Source organism: Brachycentrus maculatus, unplaced genomic scaffold (assembly GCF_059751285.1).
Source record: "Brachycentrus maculatus isolate JH-2025_06_01 unplaced genomic scaffold, ASM5975128v1 h1tg000104l, whole genome shotgun sequence".
Classification (NCBI taxonomy): domain Eukaryota; kingdom Metazoa; phylum Arthropoda; class Insecta; order Trichoptera; family Brachycentridae; genus Brachycentrus; species Brachycentrus maculatus.
The window spans coordinates 2,495,854-2,513,620 of NW_028280858.1; the positions used below are offsets into that span (position 1 = coordinate 2,495,854).

The 17,767-nt window shown below is 28.6% G+C and overlaps 1 protein-coding gene across 1 annotated transcript in view; it reads right to left on the reverse strand.

Annotated features, from left to right (window-relative positions):
- The window catches only part of side-VII (sidestep VII transmembrane protein), a 238,925-nt gene that overhangs the window by 79,838 nt on the left and 141,320 nt on the right, over positions 1 to 17,767 (reverse strand). Inside the window, exons 5-10 of the mRNA XM_088258892.1 lie at positions 16,977 to 17,128; positions 11,054 to 11,198; positions 8,299 to 8,429; positions 6,712 to 6,871; positions 3,359 to 3,462; positions 1,497 to 1,686 (exon numbers count right to left, since the gene is read on the reverse strand). Of these exons, the coding sequence (XP_088115018.1) occupies positions 1,497 to 1,686; positions 3,359 to 3,462; positions 6,712 to 6,871; positions 8,299 to 8,429; positions 11,054 to 11,198; positions 16,977 to 17,128 (882 nt within the window). The remainder of the gene's footprint in view (positions 1 to 1,496; positions 1,687 to 3,358; positions 3,463 to 6,711; positions 6,872 to 8,298; positions 8,430 to 11,053; positions 11,199 to 16,976; positions 17,129 to 17,767) is intronic.

A 17,767-nucleotide genomic window follows, 5' to 3' on the forward strand; every position in this document is an offset into this window, starting at 1 on the left:
CACTCGAAATCCAGATTACCGAGATATTGAATCCGGAAATATTTTTTCCTCTCTTTGACGGCGAATATACGAGATATTTATGTATAAAAGACACATGTATTTCGTGAAAATATCAGAGCCATGATATTACTTACGTTTTTTGGTGAAAAACTAAGACAGGTGTATTAATATGGGATGTAATATTTTATTGATGAAATTGGCATTCACTGGAATATATATTGGGAAAACCGGATATTAGAGCTAAGTCCATGAATTAATACTATACATTCTTGTCATAATATAAATTTTTTGTTATTTTATTTATTTATTGCAAAAACATAAAGAAAGCTCGTTTTTTGCAGTAGTTTTCAAACGATTCCCAAATAAAGGTGAATTCATTTTTAGGAGGTCATAGAAGTATAAATTAAACTGTTCAATATAACATCAATAAAATATATATGTATATAAAAATGTCAATAAAATTAATTGTTTGATTTCTTATTAAAATACACAAGGCATCTCATAACATCTCCCACCAACTAAAAAAAAGTGATTTCATTAATTGATTCGACAATCCATTTGTAGTAATATCTCTATCAATTTTCAAATTAAATTTTATTTGGTATGTACCATTATTTCAAAGTAGTATCATAGTAGAAATCGTGATATTTACCAAGTGAAATAAAATTTAAAAAATGACAACTTTGAAAAATAATTTTTATATTGTGTATAAGAGGGTAAATTTAGGACGAATAAACTTATATTTTACAACGCGTACAAAGCATCGGTCAAATATCCAAGTTTGACTGCAACACAAATTTTCACAAACTCTTTTGATCCATTTTCCACCATGATTTCATACATATCGGGCAATATCCCACTAACAACATCCTAGATTTTTTACAGTTTTAAAGTTTTCAGAATTATAAAGCTTTTTACCAAAAAAATATCCATAAGAAAGTCCTACAAAAGTCGGAAGTCGAGATCGCGAGATACACCCTCAATACAATTTCGATAGCACGATTTAATAATTAAAACACGTCGTTATACCGTAAAATGCTTGATAACGAATCTTTAATCTATCCTGATGAAGTGTCATCCTATATATCTCAGTCAGCACGCTCGGCTACCGTTCCGGAGGTCCCGGGTTCGATTCCCAAGGGGGGTAAAATAAATACAAGTGATTTTTTCACTGTAATATTTATTCAATATTACCCTGGACTGGTACCTGAAGCGGAAGGCTGATCACCTCTCCTTCATGTGTAAACGATCAAGATAACACTGCGTTTATATGACGCAGTGCCCTATGCACCATTGGGTGCGGATAAGGGTTTTTAAATTTTTAAAATTTAAATATATGTCGAAATAAAGGCTAATAAGGAGTCCTTAAATAACTGTACATTGTATTTTAATGTATATTGATGGTGTTTACTTCTAGTTTGTAAATACATATTGTGGATTTATGAACGTCCACAACCTCGATCCACAACAGTAAATATGTATTTTTTAACACTTACCAGCTGCTATGATATGGTAGACACAAGGAACTCTCTGGTGTCCGATTCTATTGGTAGCCCAACACAGTAGAGTTCCGTAGTCCAATTCTGTCATCGGAGTGTAGGAGACGATACTAGAAGTGCCAGATCTTGCTATGTGGCCGGTACTGACTTCCATACTCTCTGCTGAGTTGTTGAAGGTCCAACGAAACTGTGAATAGCAAATTAAATGTTAGTTATTGTTAGTATATAAGGATATTTTGTAAATATTTTTAGTCAGTGTTTGATAATGTCCTAAGAAGACGGAATGCGTCACGTATTAATATATACGTAAATAAATGTAGAATTCAATCCAAAAAACCATGTTTTATTTTGGATATATTTCCCAACAATTCAACATGGAATTCTACCAACTGTCTGCAGTTACAATAAATAAAATGTTAGCATTCAAAATAAGTAAAAATTGATGTGATTTATGTTAGTATATTATTCGTATGGTACAAGTGAAGTTTTATTAAATTAAGTGTCAATATTGGCCGAAAATCTAAAATTTAAGTAATTCTCAATGTTCCGAGACGGACTGCCGCAGAAGAAATATTCGTTAATTTACAAATTATGAGTCCAACAAATATACGCAAAAACAATCCTTACAAATACGAAAATTAATCGCACATATCACAAAAAAGCACCTTTCAGTGTAGCACATAAATCGCCATTAACATGCTTTATGGAAACATTCATAGGACCACAAGACCCAGAACATGGAAAAACATATAAAAATCTAACAAATACCTCTTTGAGCCAAAAGATCTTTAATTATTATGCAAAAAAAATCTACAACCTGTTTCCATTATCCACGAAGTCTTTAAAAAACGTATAAATTTCGTATAAATAGGTATTAATAAATGGATTTTAGAAATAAGATTATCTGAAATAGATCGCATCAGTCGGCCATGTCTTATTTGATTGCAATCACGATAGTACTTAAATTTCATACGATATAAAATAACTATCAATAATTAATTTACGGAGGAAATTATTGAATAAATTGATGTTACAAAATTCAATATTAATATTTCCATAAATCATCCTTTTCAATAAATATTACTAAAATAATGGAAAAGCGGGAAAATTGGTTATATAGTACCATTCAGCAATGTCTTCAACGATTTTATAACTAATCATAGAAAAATAATTTATATTAACATAAACGTTTGTGTATTTTTTTAAATTATAAATACTTATGTGTATGATGAAAATAAATGAACTAAGAAAAACTTTAAAGTCACATGTATTTTTAATTATTTACTAATCTGAGTAACATCATATGAACATAACCATTGTCTCTTTCAACTAGGTTTGACAGTATCCAGCAAAAAATACAGATTAAATACTTTATATTAGGTACCTACTTTATGGAAAGATATATATGTAGTGATCAGTCATATTTTCTTGTTTTGTTGTTACCTTATTTTTTTTTTTTATATTTTCTCATTCTTTGTATTTTCTCTTTTGTTTATTTCAAATATGCTTCTTACCTTGTGTTTTCTCATTTATTTCTTTTAAATATGCTTCTTGTGCCTATTTATTAAACCTGTTAACTATTTTTATATTTTGCCATGTATTAGTAGTTTTGGTTATTTGAAAAAAATCTTTTTTTACTTTATTATTTGTGTTCCAATCTTGTTAACCTTAATCCCATGTACCAAAATGAGAAATAGAAATTACTCATCGGGAATATTATATGTAGGTATATATGATTTGTGTATTTAATATGTTTTTGCTTTGAAATAAATATAGAGCCATTCTAAGGTTACATACGAAAGCTACGTTTTATACAGAAATACAGAAAGCCTTGTACATTTTGTGTAATAATTAGTTACCTGAACTTCGGGGGGGTTGGCGTCCACCTGACACATGATCTGCGCCTTCTCCTGCTTTGCGACTCCATGCACTCGTATTTGATTCGGCTTACACGTAGGAGCAACTGAAAGGGGAGACTCATTAGTAGGACTTTGGTATATTTCATGGGGTGAAATGGTGCGTCACAAAGGATTCTCTCTGAAAAAAATATGTCATCGGAACGGTTATTGCCGGAAATTGCTAATTAATTACACGTAGAATATATCCCAATATTAAGTACTAAGACGAATTTTCTTTGAAGTGAATTGGGAAGGACGGAAATGCCCAATTATATCGACATATTATTTTATTATTTAAATCAGCGTAAAATTCAATTTTTCAGTAAGGTATAGCAAAAGTGGAAAAAAGTTTATTATGTCCTTCAGTATCAAAAAGTTTTAACATGGCACTTTTTATTTAAATAATTTATAAAATGAAGCCGAATAGCTATTAAACCTTATCACTGGCAAAACTGGGGCACTAACCTTAGAAAACTAAACAATCGTAAAAATTACGACGCAAAATGACGATTCCTAGAAAAAACGTTGTTCGCGTTGTTTCCGCCCCCTCTGTTTCACAATACCTTCCTTCCTAATAAACCTTTATTTTTTTCTTCTTTTTAACTTGATCTCTTCGCCTAAGGAATGTTCAATTGCTCCTAAAATAATAAAAGTTTCTGAATATTTTATTACTCCCGTTTTATTTTTATGACGTATTTTTTTAAGTAACAACGTCACTCGTATGATAGTTTAGAAATCTAGTGTTAAAGGAACTCGGTGATGAATTTCTTAATTTGAACAAAATTTCTAATTTGTTAGTAACAGAAATATTGAAAGGTGTAGAACGTGAATGCTAAAAGCTGTAACTTTATTTCTGACTTTACTCGTTTAAATTATGAAAATGATTCATAGCCCTCACTGCATACGTTTTTTCAGTCATATTATTTCAGTAATATTTCATACGTACACGAGTTTCATTTAGCTGAAAATTTATGTACTAGCGCCGGCGTACTCCAATCAAGTGACGCGGTCATCCATTGACAACCGCCCAACGGGTAATTGGGAAATGGGAAATTTATTACGTTCAACAAGGTTTTTCCACCGGATGTACTCATCTCTTATGGGATCGAAACGATCCAGCTACTTTGGATATGTGATATACTATCTTCCGCATAAATACTAACGATATAACGTATGTAAGTAGGTCGTATGCAAAGAGTTGTGCTGAGATGACACAGCTAGTAACGTTAGTTACACACCCCTATTATCTCACTGTATAATTAAGATAATAGTAGGGTGAATAATCCAGTGTCTGGCAGAATAAGTAATAATAAATTAATACTTTATATGCCATTGGATGCGTATAGAAACCAGATGATTTAGTATTTCAGCAGATACTTAATGAATTGACGAGCTTATTCTTAGCTCTTAAAGAGACTTAAGAGAGGATACCGCAACATAAGTTGACTTAAAGCTCACTTCTTACCGTTTTTTAGTACAACTTTATTACCGATTGAATATTTTACTTTTTTTGGCCTAGTAAAGGTAAATTATTTGTAAATAATGCCAAATCCAAGCTAACTCAATTAGAATTCTTATTCATATTTAAAATCTTCTTTCGTATAAAAATGATAAATACTTTCTTCGAAGTTGCGACGCCTATAGCTTGATATATCTTATGTAGGGTGAGTATAAAAGGGTATATAGTATTTAGCATAATATATTAAGATTGAATCACCCATAAAGTCGAGTTGTAGTTCCGAGGTAAGTGTCCAAATTTTGAGTCGAAATTTGTTTGTACGAACCCACGATAAAAAAAAATCGTTAAATTTAATAAGAAGAAACGAGTATGTATAAAGAAATGTGCTTTTTATCCGGTTTCAATATTTGTATATTTATTTGCATGTATTAAGAATTGTTTTCGTTAAATTAATATAAAATGTATCCTTCCACACGATGTAATAAGTTTGATCTAATAACTTCAAAAGCAGCACGTTCTTGAAATCTACCATAAACACATAATAATCACAAAAGAACTTAAGTCAGCCGCAAAAGGCAAAACGGGGTATGTTGGCGACACAAATTAGATTTCGTACATATAACATTCCCCATTCGCCGTCACAATATTTGTTTGAAACATTTCAAAGCTTATTTTAGAGACAACCTACATTTAAACATTCCTTTGTAAAGGTGTCCAATTAATTTTCATACCGCGTTCCGTCTCCAAAACAAAATACGAATGGTATAATTCTGTTTTAATTTGAAGGGAGAGGAGACTGAGCGCTTCGAAATTAAGCAAATACAGCCGGTGGGATATGGAGTAACAGGAATTTGCATTTTTTTAAATAAGCGAATATTGAAATGGAAACGAAGTCAATCAGCGGAGATATCTCATTTTCAAACAATTATTTGAACAAATTCCAGGAATGAAATGTCAGATCAAATATTTTAATTGCAACAAATGAATACGTTTTCCTTTTACCCTCAAAATTGAAACCAAGATTTTTGAAATTGATTAATTTGTCTTGTCTGACAAACATTACCTTGTAATAATATATATCAATTAGGGGGGACATAGTTCGAAATATTCAGGGAATTTTATTTATTTATTACTACTTATTTTAGAAGTTCATACGTCCACTAATTGAATTTAAGGCATCCCTAATCGATTTGCCTTTTAAACAAGTTTAAAAATAAAATTTAATTCGTAAATGGTAAGCTCAAATATGTTGTTACATCAATTACATTTAACTTAACATTTTTTAGGCATGTATGTGAAATACATTATTTAACATGAACGTATATGTGTTCAATATATATTTATATATATATATATATATATATATATATATATATATATATATATATATATATATATATATATATATGTGTGTGTGTGTGTGTGTGTGTGTGTGTGTGTGTGTGTGTGTGTGTGTGTGTGTATGTGTGTGTGTTTTTTAGAAGATTTAAGGTTTTTTAACAAACAAACACTTACATTTTATATTTTGTACATTGGAAACATGTTTACCTTATGGTACGGTAGTATATCACTCATCTTATATAAAGCGTTCAGTTCGTGTAATACAAAAATAATATTATATAAAAAAAAAACTATATTTCACAACATCCGTTTTACTAGGCTGCATCAGGTCTACAGTTGACCTGATGATGGAATGGCTTTCCCGAAACCGGTAGTCGTGAAGCAGAGTTTTTAAGTGGTGTTGTGAAAAATTACGATGAATGGTGAGGAGAGTGCTATGTATATTTTAATTTATGTAACATATGGAAGATAAAAAAAAATACTAATAATATAAACATGATTTTTTAAAACTTACACATGACGTTGAGGTGAAATGGCTGACTCTCTCCATCTCCCTCTGTGTTGAATCCGACGCAAGTGTAATTTCCTGCCGTTCTTCTTCCTACACCCTGTAGAACCAGCGACTGGTTGCTCACTATAACTCCTAGGCCTACATTATGGTTCAGCGGTCGACCCTGTAACAAGTATAATTTTTCATATTATTTTTCGACATCTCATCAAAGATGGAGAAGAATATGGAAGTCTGGCAATTTACTGGGTTGGTTTAAGTGATCACTTTACACACGTGTAACATTCACCAATTCTACCCATTATTGACAACCACACTACTCAAATTCTTGGAAGTTTTATATAAATGAACCAATTTAGAAACATTGTTCTTGAATCACTTGAACTTCACTAGAGACATCTATGGGTGAGATGAAAAAAAGATTTTTATTGAGCGGAAACTCTTATATTAGTATGTGAGCTCCAAATCCTGGATTATAATCACACACATGAGAAACGCCAGAAAATATAATTTTTATTTTTATTATTTTAGCTTATAATTTGACAACATAATTTATTCTACAACATTTTGAGTTGTATACTTGTTCACAAAGTATTAGTATTATTTTATTACCTTTTAGTTAAATGTTTTATTTTCACCAGAAAGTATTTAAAAAAAAACCTGAAAGGATGTTGCGAATACAAGCGTATTTCGCAATATTTTGAGTGTCCAAACCTTTGTTTACAAATCTGAGTTTGTCCACCAAGTAGATATTTATATTGTCATCTCGACATGGAAGATTTTTTTTTGTATAAAGTGATAACTTACAACAATTTAGACAAACATATTATTAAAAATTCGGAACTTATATTCCATTTAATCTACTAACTGAAAGTTCTGTCTACTTATTTCGGGAATTCAATTTTTTAGGATGAATCTTACGTACATTTTTAAGGTATCTGCCAAACTTACTCTACTCAACCATATCTGGTACCGAGAATTAACACGTGAAAGAATGTGTCATTTAAAGGATATTTGGGAGTTCCGAAATTAAAATAGTGTTGTTGTCAATTAAGGGCAAAAAAGTGAGTATTAAACGTGTGTAAAGTGATCACTTTAAGTAGCTCATAAAAGGGTGCATTTTTTCACAAGATTACTTATTCCTTATTTACTGTAACTGTAGACAGTGGGTAGAATTCCAAATTGAATTTTTGAGTAATATATCCAAAATTAAACAAGGTTTATTTGGTTGAATTCTACATTTATTTATGTATAATGTAACACGTGACATGTTTCGTCTTCATAGGACGTTATCAACCAGTGTTTGATAATGTCCTAAAAAGACGAAACGCGTCATGTATTAACATATACATAAATAAATGTAGTATTCAGCCAAATAAACCTTGTTTAATTTTGGTTACATTATCCAACAATTTATTCCTTAGTCTAGCCGCTTGGTTAAAAACGGAATTGCTGAAAAATGATAAAACTATGATAAGGAATGGAATGTGTTCTCTCTCAAGAAGAACGAAATAACGAATGATAAATAAATAGAGAATATTTCAAAGTATTTTCATTTTTTAGTATGATATAAAAAAAAACATGTTTTCTTACGTTATGCCTCCATTCCACCTTGTAGACATATGGATGTGCTCTGATGATGCAGTCAAAGTAGACATCGGAACCTTCTTTTATGTTGTCAGGATTCAAATTTGTCCCTAATCTCACTTTTGTCTCTGGAAGATCTGAAAGAAGCAACAAAAATAATGAAAATAAATTAAGGTTATAAATACGTGAATAGAAGTAAAACTTGGGTTTAAAAGCAAATATTTTGATGATAGTATCAACAAAAGGATATATTATTTCGAGATATAAAAATACTTTGTGTTTTGATCCACTCACATTTTTATTAACCAACTAGTTTTGGCAACATCCTGTTGCCCTCTTCAGGGTTCAATTTATTACTAGTCATAAATTAAACCCTGAAGAGGGCAACAGGATGTTGCCGAAACTAGTTGGTTAGTAAAAATGTGAGTGGATCAAAACATAAAGTATTTTTATTTCTCGGAATAATTTATCAATATGATCCACAAAGTTAATGCTTTCAATATTCAAAACATCAACAAAAGTAGTTTTAGAAACTCACCTATCTTACAAAAAAATACAGATCAGAGACTATAAATGTCTAGAGAGAATAAGAAAAAGTATATTTCAGCCAGGATTAACAAACATGATTGGGCTAACGCTTAAACAAACTTAATTTTAATTAAAATTTTGCTTGGTAAACACAAATTTTTAAAAATCTATTGAAATACGTGTTCTTTTGCATTCTGAATGCATACAATGTTTAAAAATGACGTGGAATGTATCGAAACGCGTGTCACAATGATTTAAAGAAATATTGGCACATACCAAGAAAAACATAATAAAAATGGATAGATATTACAGATATTACATTATTTATTGTTTCGGCATTCCATTTATGGTAAGACATTATGAAATTGTTAATGAGAATACTCGTTTTTTACCACTTTATTTTATTTTTATTAATTCAAACGAATAGTTTCAGAAGCTATAGATGATCTATCTTCGGGTCTGAATATAAATAGTTTAATGTTCATATTCAGATCCCCCAGATAAAAGCATCTGAAGCTTCCAAAACTAGTCGTTAAAACAAGTATAACTCAAGTAATAAATACTACCACAAAATGACTCAATGAATCAATTTATGAAAAAAAAACGATGCTACAACAGAAATAAAACCTTAAATTTAATCAATTAATAAAAAAACGATGCTACAACAGTCAGTTCCACGATCTTTTAAGACATATCGCTCACTCCTTTCAACAACGTCATATTTCAAAAATCCTTAATTTTCAGTTGTGCATGTTTTCGAAGTACCCAAAAAATGTACTATATCCCAGCAAAAGCGGCATATTTTTAACTTAATATTAACCCGGCACAGGGCAGAATGTGTTGTTTTTGCATTTTGAAGAAAAGGTATTGTTAAATATTTTTTTGAAATAAACTAAATATTTTAAAAAACATTCAGGATTTGCCAAAAAAAATTGTTACACAGTAAAAAGTTTAATGAGTGTCTAGATATTTATTTTTTAGGCATCGTATTATATTTTTAAACTTTAAAAACGATCTCCTGAAAAATCAAGTTTTTTATTTATTTATGACGTTGTTGAAAGAAGTGAGCAATATGCGTTATAACTTTTGTATGCTACCCTCTCTACTTAGTATTGTACACGTATACTAGTTATGGTGTAGACTCGAAGGTAAAACAGATTCTCACCCCCATATAATGCGAGATACCCTTAACTGCTTACCGCTGGACTGTAATTCTTGGGAATTTATATCAAATATTAATTAGTTGGGGCAGCCCACTTGGAGCCTTCATAATCTCCTTATGGTTTCATTGAATTGTGTCCAACTATGTGTAGGACCACAAAGTTATAGAAATTTATATGAGTATTAATTATAATTAGGGTTTCTCCCTTGAATCAAGACAAAAACTATACACCTAGAAAAAATCATCAATCAAAAACAGAAAAGAGTTTTTTTTACTGTTTTATTTTCAAAATGGAAGCTTAAAAATATATAAAAAATAACTTACAGCAAAAACGCAAAAAAAACTTTTTTTTACTCATAATAAAAAGAGACAATTGATTTTATTGAATACAATTATTACCTAAACACATATATTTTATTAATTTTTTAATAACTGCGTTATTAAAATATTTAAAAAAATATTTATTCATTCAGTATATCCACGTTCTTTTCAGAAATACAACTATATCCATCAACAAGGAAAATACAAATTGTACAGTTTGTATTTTCATGACAAAAAACAAGCTATATTTTCACCAATAGATGTCCTGAAAAGTAAACGTGTTTATGTTATATTAATAAACTAAAAATGGTCTTCTACGAGTGTTTTATTTGAAGAATTTAAGCACGAGCATGAAAAAATATAAAACAAAACACTTTGTTAACGTAACGTTAAATGAATAATTGTTAATGTCATGATTTAAGTTTATCAACAAATAGTTCTGACTAGTACAAAAATCATTGAATAATAATTTTCTATTTGAAAGTAAAACTAAATATTTTCTTTCAAATAATTCACGTAAAAGAGATAGTTATTAAACATTACATATGTTATTACACAAACGAAAAAAGCTCTCGATTATTTAGCTGAAAAAGTATATCTTTAAATTAAAGTTGATAAATGAATAATTACTATTAAAAAAAGAGGTTGGAAAAAAGCGCGAAGAAAATGTGAATGGTGCAACTTAATTATTACATAAAAAGGCGATACTACGTTTTAATCACATTTTAATTCAGATAAATGTGAACTTACACTGAATGTCAAGTCTCCAGCCGTCCTCTATAGGTTCCGTTGACATTACTGGATTTTCCGCTTTGCAAGACAAATATTTCCCTCCATCTTCTTGCGTGGAATAAATTGAAACTGTCGATGTAGTTGTGTTACCGTCTATTGATGTCTGTAACAAACACAAATGCACATTTAAGAGACTTTTACATTATTCTGAATCGTCTTACATCTAAAAGCAATCTTCCTCATTAAGAGGAATAACTGTTCTCTGTTCTCTGGGATTACTCGTCGAATTGAGACAACAATTATCATCTCAACACACCTTTCTTAATTTTATCTTTAGTACTCATCTCAGCCTTGCATTTTTTCCTTACATCACCATTCGAATGTCTATAGTAGGTACATCGTATTACCGCACATTCGTCTGAGAGAACGCATTTCAACTGTATTCATACTTCTTTAGCAAACTATCTGCTTTACTTTAAAAAATTAGGACTGGAACTAGGACTTCATTGAAGACTAGACACTTAATAAGTACAAAGTATTAACAACATTTTGAATAGTCTAAATCCTTGTTCGCAATTCTGGATAATCTCCAATTATAGGAGTTATTTATCATATTATTTTTTAGCATCTCAACACAGATGAAATGACCGTCGTTTGTGCCGTAAATGCCCAGACATTTTTATTCTCAAATAAGCTGTGCTATCGTCGCATTAACGCTGTAGCTAGAAAAAGCCACCAAGAAATGTGAGCAAAAATTGTATTTAAATAACGAATAGAATAGTGGAATATAATAGAATAGTACATTCAATAAAAAGTATATTTACTTATTTATTCACACACAAAAACTCCCAGAGGGCTTATACAAGTAAAAATTCAAGTTACAAAAAGTATAGGGATGTTATAAGTATAAGTTACAAAAAATATAGAGTTGTTATCAGTATAAGTTACAAAAAATAATGAGTTGTTATCAGTATAAGTTACAAAAAATATAGTGTTGTTATAAGTATATGTTACAAAAAAATATAGAGTTGTTACAAGTATAAGTTACTAAAAAATATAGAGTTGTAATATGTATAAGTTACAAAACAATATAGAGTTGTTATAAGTATAAGACAAGAACATTCAGATACATAAAATAACAAGAAAGTATGATCTACATTACAAAAATTCATGAAAGCCTAGCTGACAGAAAATTATTACGTTATGCTTGTTTATAGGCAGATAGGGGGTATGCAGCTTCACTATGAGCGTTACTAAGTCATACAGTAGAATAGTGCATTGGATAAACAATCAGTTAATAAAAATCAATCAACCTGTAGTTCAGTGATGAGGCGTAACGATCTTCATTGGATGTTTACCCAAACTGATATTTTACCCCCTAATTTGATTTCAACGTAATAAATTAATTTATTAAAAGTCGAAAAATCTGTCCTCGTCAAAAAACTAAAACGTACAAACTGTCTTATTTTAAATCTAGCAAGTGACAGGAACCAAATGACAGGACAGTGGCGCGGAATGAAGCGGAAATATCGAGTAAAATTTAAAAAATAATACGTAGGCACCGATTTTGGCACGGCGCACACTTTGTGATTGGTTGGAAATATAAGCTGGCCCTAGGCCAACTATACGGGGATTGTTCCGTCATTTGTGGCACGTTGTGTACGATGTACGATATTGACGCAATAAAGGCTGCGTTATAATGTAACTTATAACAGTCAAAAACATGTCTTAGTTTATTTTGGGAGTACACAAGCTTTATACTACGTTATTACGTAACTTATAATAGTCAGAAACGTGCTTTGTTTTTATTTTTGGGAGTATATAGGGTTGCAGTATATATATATATATATATATATATATATATATATATATATATATATATATATATATATATATATATATATATATATATATATATATATATATATATATATATATATATATATATATATATATATATATATATATATATATATATATATATATATATATATATATATATATATATATATATATATATATATATATATATGTATATATATATATATATATATATATATATATATATAAATATATATACATATATATATATATATATATATATATATATATATATATATATATATATATATATATATATATATCATTGGCGTTACAGTAAACATATAATAATTATGAGAGCAAAATGATAAATAAATTCTTCTTAATTTTAAATTAATTTTGTATTTAAATACAAATGAACTATTTTTTTGGTCACATTTAAACAATGGCTTTGCAAGGCTAATAAGTTTTCACCAAAGCTAATAAAATCAGTAGAATCATAAATTGTGTTTCGATAAATATGATTTATACTTTATTATGGAAAGCTTTTCAGTTTTTATTTTTATTAATAATAATAATAATAATAAAAAACACGATCTCAATTAAAAAATGCCTTATATTTTCATTCCATGGAAATACATTGTGAATATCATAGGTATATTTAAGTCCTCGTAGTGTTATGGTCAGCACTCTCAGCAACCATTCTGGAGGTTCCGGGTTCGATTCCCAAGGGGGAAAAACTAAATGTATGATAGATTTTCTCATTGTAATATTTATTCAATATTACCCAGGTAATATTGAATAAGTATTACAATGAGAACATCTATCTTATATTTACTGGTACCTGAAGCGGAGGGCTGATCACCTTTCCTTCATGTGTAAACGATCAAGATAACACTTCGTTTATTTGACGCAGTGTCCTATGTACCATTGGGGTGCAGATAAGGGTTTTTATTAATATTATTATATATTGTATTATAAATGAAAAGCAAAACCATAAATTTGTCAGATATTTTTCGGTGTAAAACAATTCTATCCATGCTGAATTATATCAATTTGAATTCACGTATTTTAAGTTGTATTTTAAAGAAGGGTTTAAAGTAAAATACAAGTAGGTAGTCAGCTTTAGTGCAATGTCGCACTCTGTAAAGTAATCGGACCGTGTAATTGTATTTGGAGATTCATTTAGAAATACTAGACTCATTTCCCGACCCTATTGGGGTATTTCCCTCTCCTCTAATGCTCATTTTCGTGCACTATACAAGTGCATAATGCACTCGGACCAAAAGCAATCAAAGGTCTTAGTAGATGCAATTATAATATAGACCCATTCAATTTAATTATGATGCTAAAATGAACTAGCGAAAGCGCAAACCAGCAACAAAAGTGATATTTATTCAATTATAACCATGAACTAAAGATAAACGAAGTTATAATGTATACTATAAAAAAACTTTAAATATACTGTAAATTTGTGAAAGCAAGGATGGCTTAAGGACGAGAAATAGGTAAAAGCTGAAGGGGTGTGGTAGAGAAAACCAAGGAAAAATTATTCGGTGGACAGGGTTCAAATGACAGATTCTTCTAACCCTTATCTGCACCCAATGGTGCATAGGGCAATGCATATAAATGCAGTTTTATCTTGATCTTGACCAAATGAAGGTACGGTGATCGGCCCTCCGCTTCAAGCACAAGTCAAGGGTAATATTGAGTAAATGTTAGAGTGATTTTTTTTTAAATATTTATATTATTTTTTGTCATCTCATCAAAGAAGAAGAACAATATGGAAGTCTGGGCATTTACGGGGCTGACTTTACACACGTGTAACATTCACTTTACACACGTGTAACGTTTACCAATTCTACCCATTATTGACAACCACACTACTCAAATTCTTGGTAGCTCTATAAATATGAACCAATTTTGAAACATTATTCTTGAATCACTAGAACTTCACTAGAAACATCTATTGGTGACATGAAAATATATTTATTTGACCCCCCCCTTTAAATCGAATTCAGGACCTCCAGTACGGTAGTCAAGCGTGCTGACCATTACTATTTATGGAGATACAAAAATGCAAGTATCAGGATTGATACATAATACAATTTTTTTAGAGCGATCCGAGAGTTTGTTGGCTGAACTCATCACCACAAAAGTAAAATTCTGGGATAAATTTTAACATTTAATTTCTGTCAGTATTTCTTCTTCGTGGGTTTACAGTCTGTATGATGATTGATTTGCTTCTTTCATGGTCAGTCTCCACCCATCTCTATCCTTTCGCTCGTCTCTCCAACTCGGCTTATCCGCTACAACGCATATTGGAGATTATTTGGTCATGTTGGTATGCTAAGTGTGGTCATCCTCTGTGATTTGTGCCTTCGCACATGCCTTCCGCAATCGTAGGAAGCAAGTCTGGGTGTCTTGTATTATAGCCTATCCATTTGGTTGTTGTAATGTTTTTTTATTTAGTAAGCATCTAGACTCCCCAGTCCTGCTCAATGATTAGTTGTTCTCTACATGTTCCGACCAATGAATACTCTACATCCGCGTGTAGCACCACATCTCAAACGTCTCCAGCCGCCCCCGTTCTGCCTACCGATAGTCCACATTTCGCTTCCACACAACAGTATGCTCCTCACTTTTTATTGCTTTATTTTTTTTTTGATTTCTTAAAAATGGTCAATTCTTAATTTATTTTTGTTAAATTCTTCTTAAGGTAGGTAAGTAGCTATTCGTCTCAATAAGTCAGGACAAAGAACTGTTATTGACAATAGAGCATTAAATTTCAATACCTAGATAGCCTAAAAAATTGCCCGTTATTTCAATAAAAAAACTTGACCGTCAAAGTTTCTTAGAATCTGAAAACAATAGTTGAAATTTTTTTGCCTCATTGGCTTGGATTTCAGAAATTTTAGAAGTCCAGAAAACTAATATTGATTAATGATAGTAGACATTTTACAATTAAACATTAAAAAAAATATCTCATAAAAACCCAGTAAAATAAATATACCTTCTACAAATAAACTGTGTTTAAGTTTATATATATATAAATATATATATATATAAATATATATATATATATATATATATATATATATATATATATATATATATATATATATATATATATATATATATATATATATATATATATATATATTTATACATATTTATATATATATATATAAATATATATTTAAATATATATATATATATTTATATATATATATATATATATATATATATATATATATATATATATATATATATATATATATATATATATATATATATATAATATATATATATATATATATATATATATAAATATATATATATATAAATATATATATATATAAATATATATATATATATATATATATATATATATATATATATATATATATATATATATATATATATATATATATATATATATATATATATATATATATATATATATATATATATATATATATATATATATATATATATATATATATATATATATATATATATATATATATATATATATATATATATATATATATATATATATATATATATATATATATATATATATATATATATATATATATATATATATATATATATATATATATATATATATATATCTTTATATATATATATATATATATATATATATATATATATATATATATATATATATATATATATATATATATATATATATATATATATATATATATATATATATATATATATATATATTTATATATATATATATCTTTATATATATATATATATATATATATATATATATATATATATATATATATATATATATATATATATATATATATATATATGGGTTTATACGGTGGCTCCACTTTGAAGGGTTGAAATGATTTAAGGACCTAGTTTTACGGTGATAAAAGATTTGCGACTACTTAATACTTTGTTAATGTTTCAATGACTAGTTTTGAGAACTACAGATGTTTTTATCATCAAGTGAAAATACACACTGTTTAAATATGAAATAAATTTAAATACCATTAATATCAGTTTACATTAATAAACTGAAATGTGGTCCTAAACAAGTATTTTAAGTTATATTTAAATAAAAAAAACTTACTGTCTCCTTTGACTTGTCAAGTTTTTGACCATTTTTCCACCACGTGATGGATGCTGGAGGTCTGGAGCCCGAAGATTGACAGAGAAGATCGTATCTTCTTCCTGCTGATAAAGGCTGGTTGGCACCAAGAATTTGAACCGTTAGAGGACCAACTGAAATACAAATTTGTATTCTTTAGCTTGTTATATGTAAAGATGCAAGAAATTTAACAAAAGAAGGCCGGGTTAAATGATATTGAATTTGTAATTTGTCTTAAAATAATGATTGTTAATAAATTAATAAAATTTTAGTAAACCAAATATTTCACTTGTTTATAATATTTATGAATAAACAAAAAATAAACAAATATTGATTACTTTAAAAAAATCTATTAAATTTAAATCAATTGGAAGGTAATGTAAGGTTCTGATTAAAATACCTTTATCAAGGATAGAAGATAATGCTAAATTGACTGTAAATACAAATATTTGCCTTGCTTCTAGCTACATTTTTTCCAAATAAAAAACGTCATTTTTTATACGTTAATAAAGATAATGATTATATTATGAAACCAGAAAAAATGTTATTTTTCCAAATAACGTTAATTATAATGGTAACATAAAGAATAGAGAGTCAATTTCAACACTTTAGATGAAAAATATTCTCAAAAAACACTTATTTGTATAAACTGTACTAATAAGAAAAATATAAACTTCTTATAGCTATACATATTTATAAAATAGTATATAATATCATTTTACACAAAAAGTGGCAATTTCATTTCTTTGAATAACAAAATATCCCACAAAAAA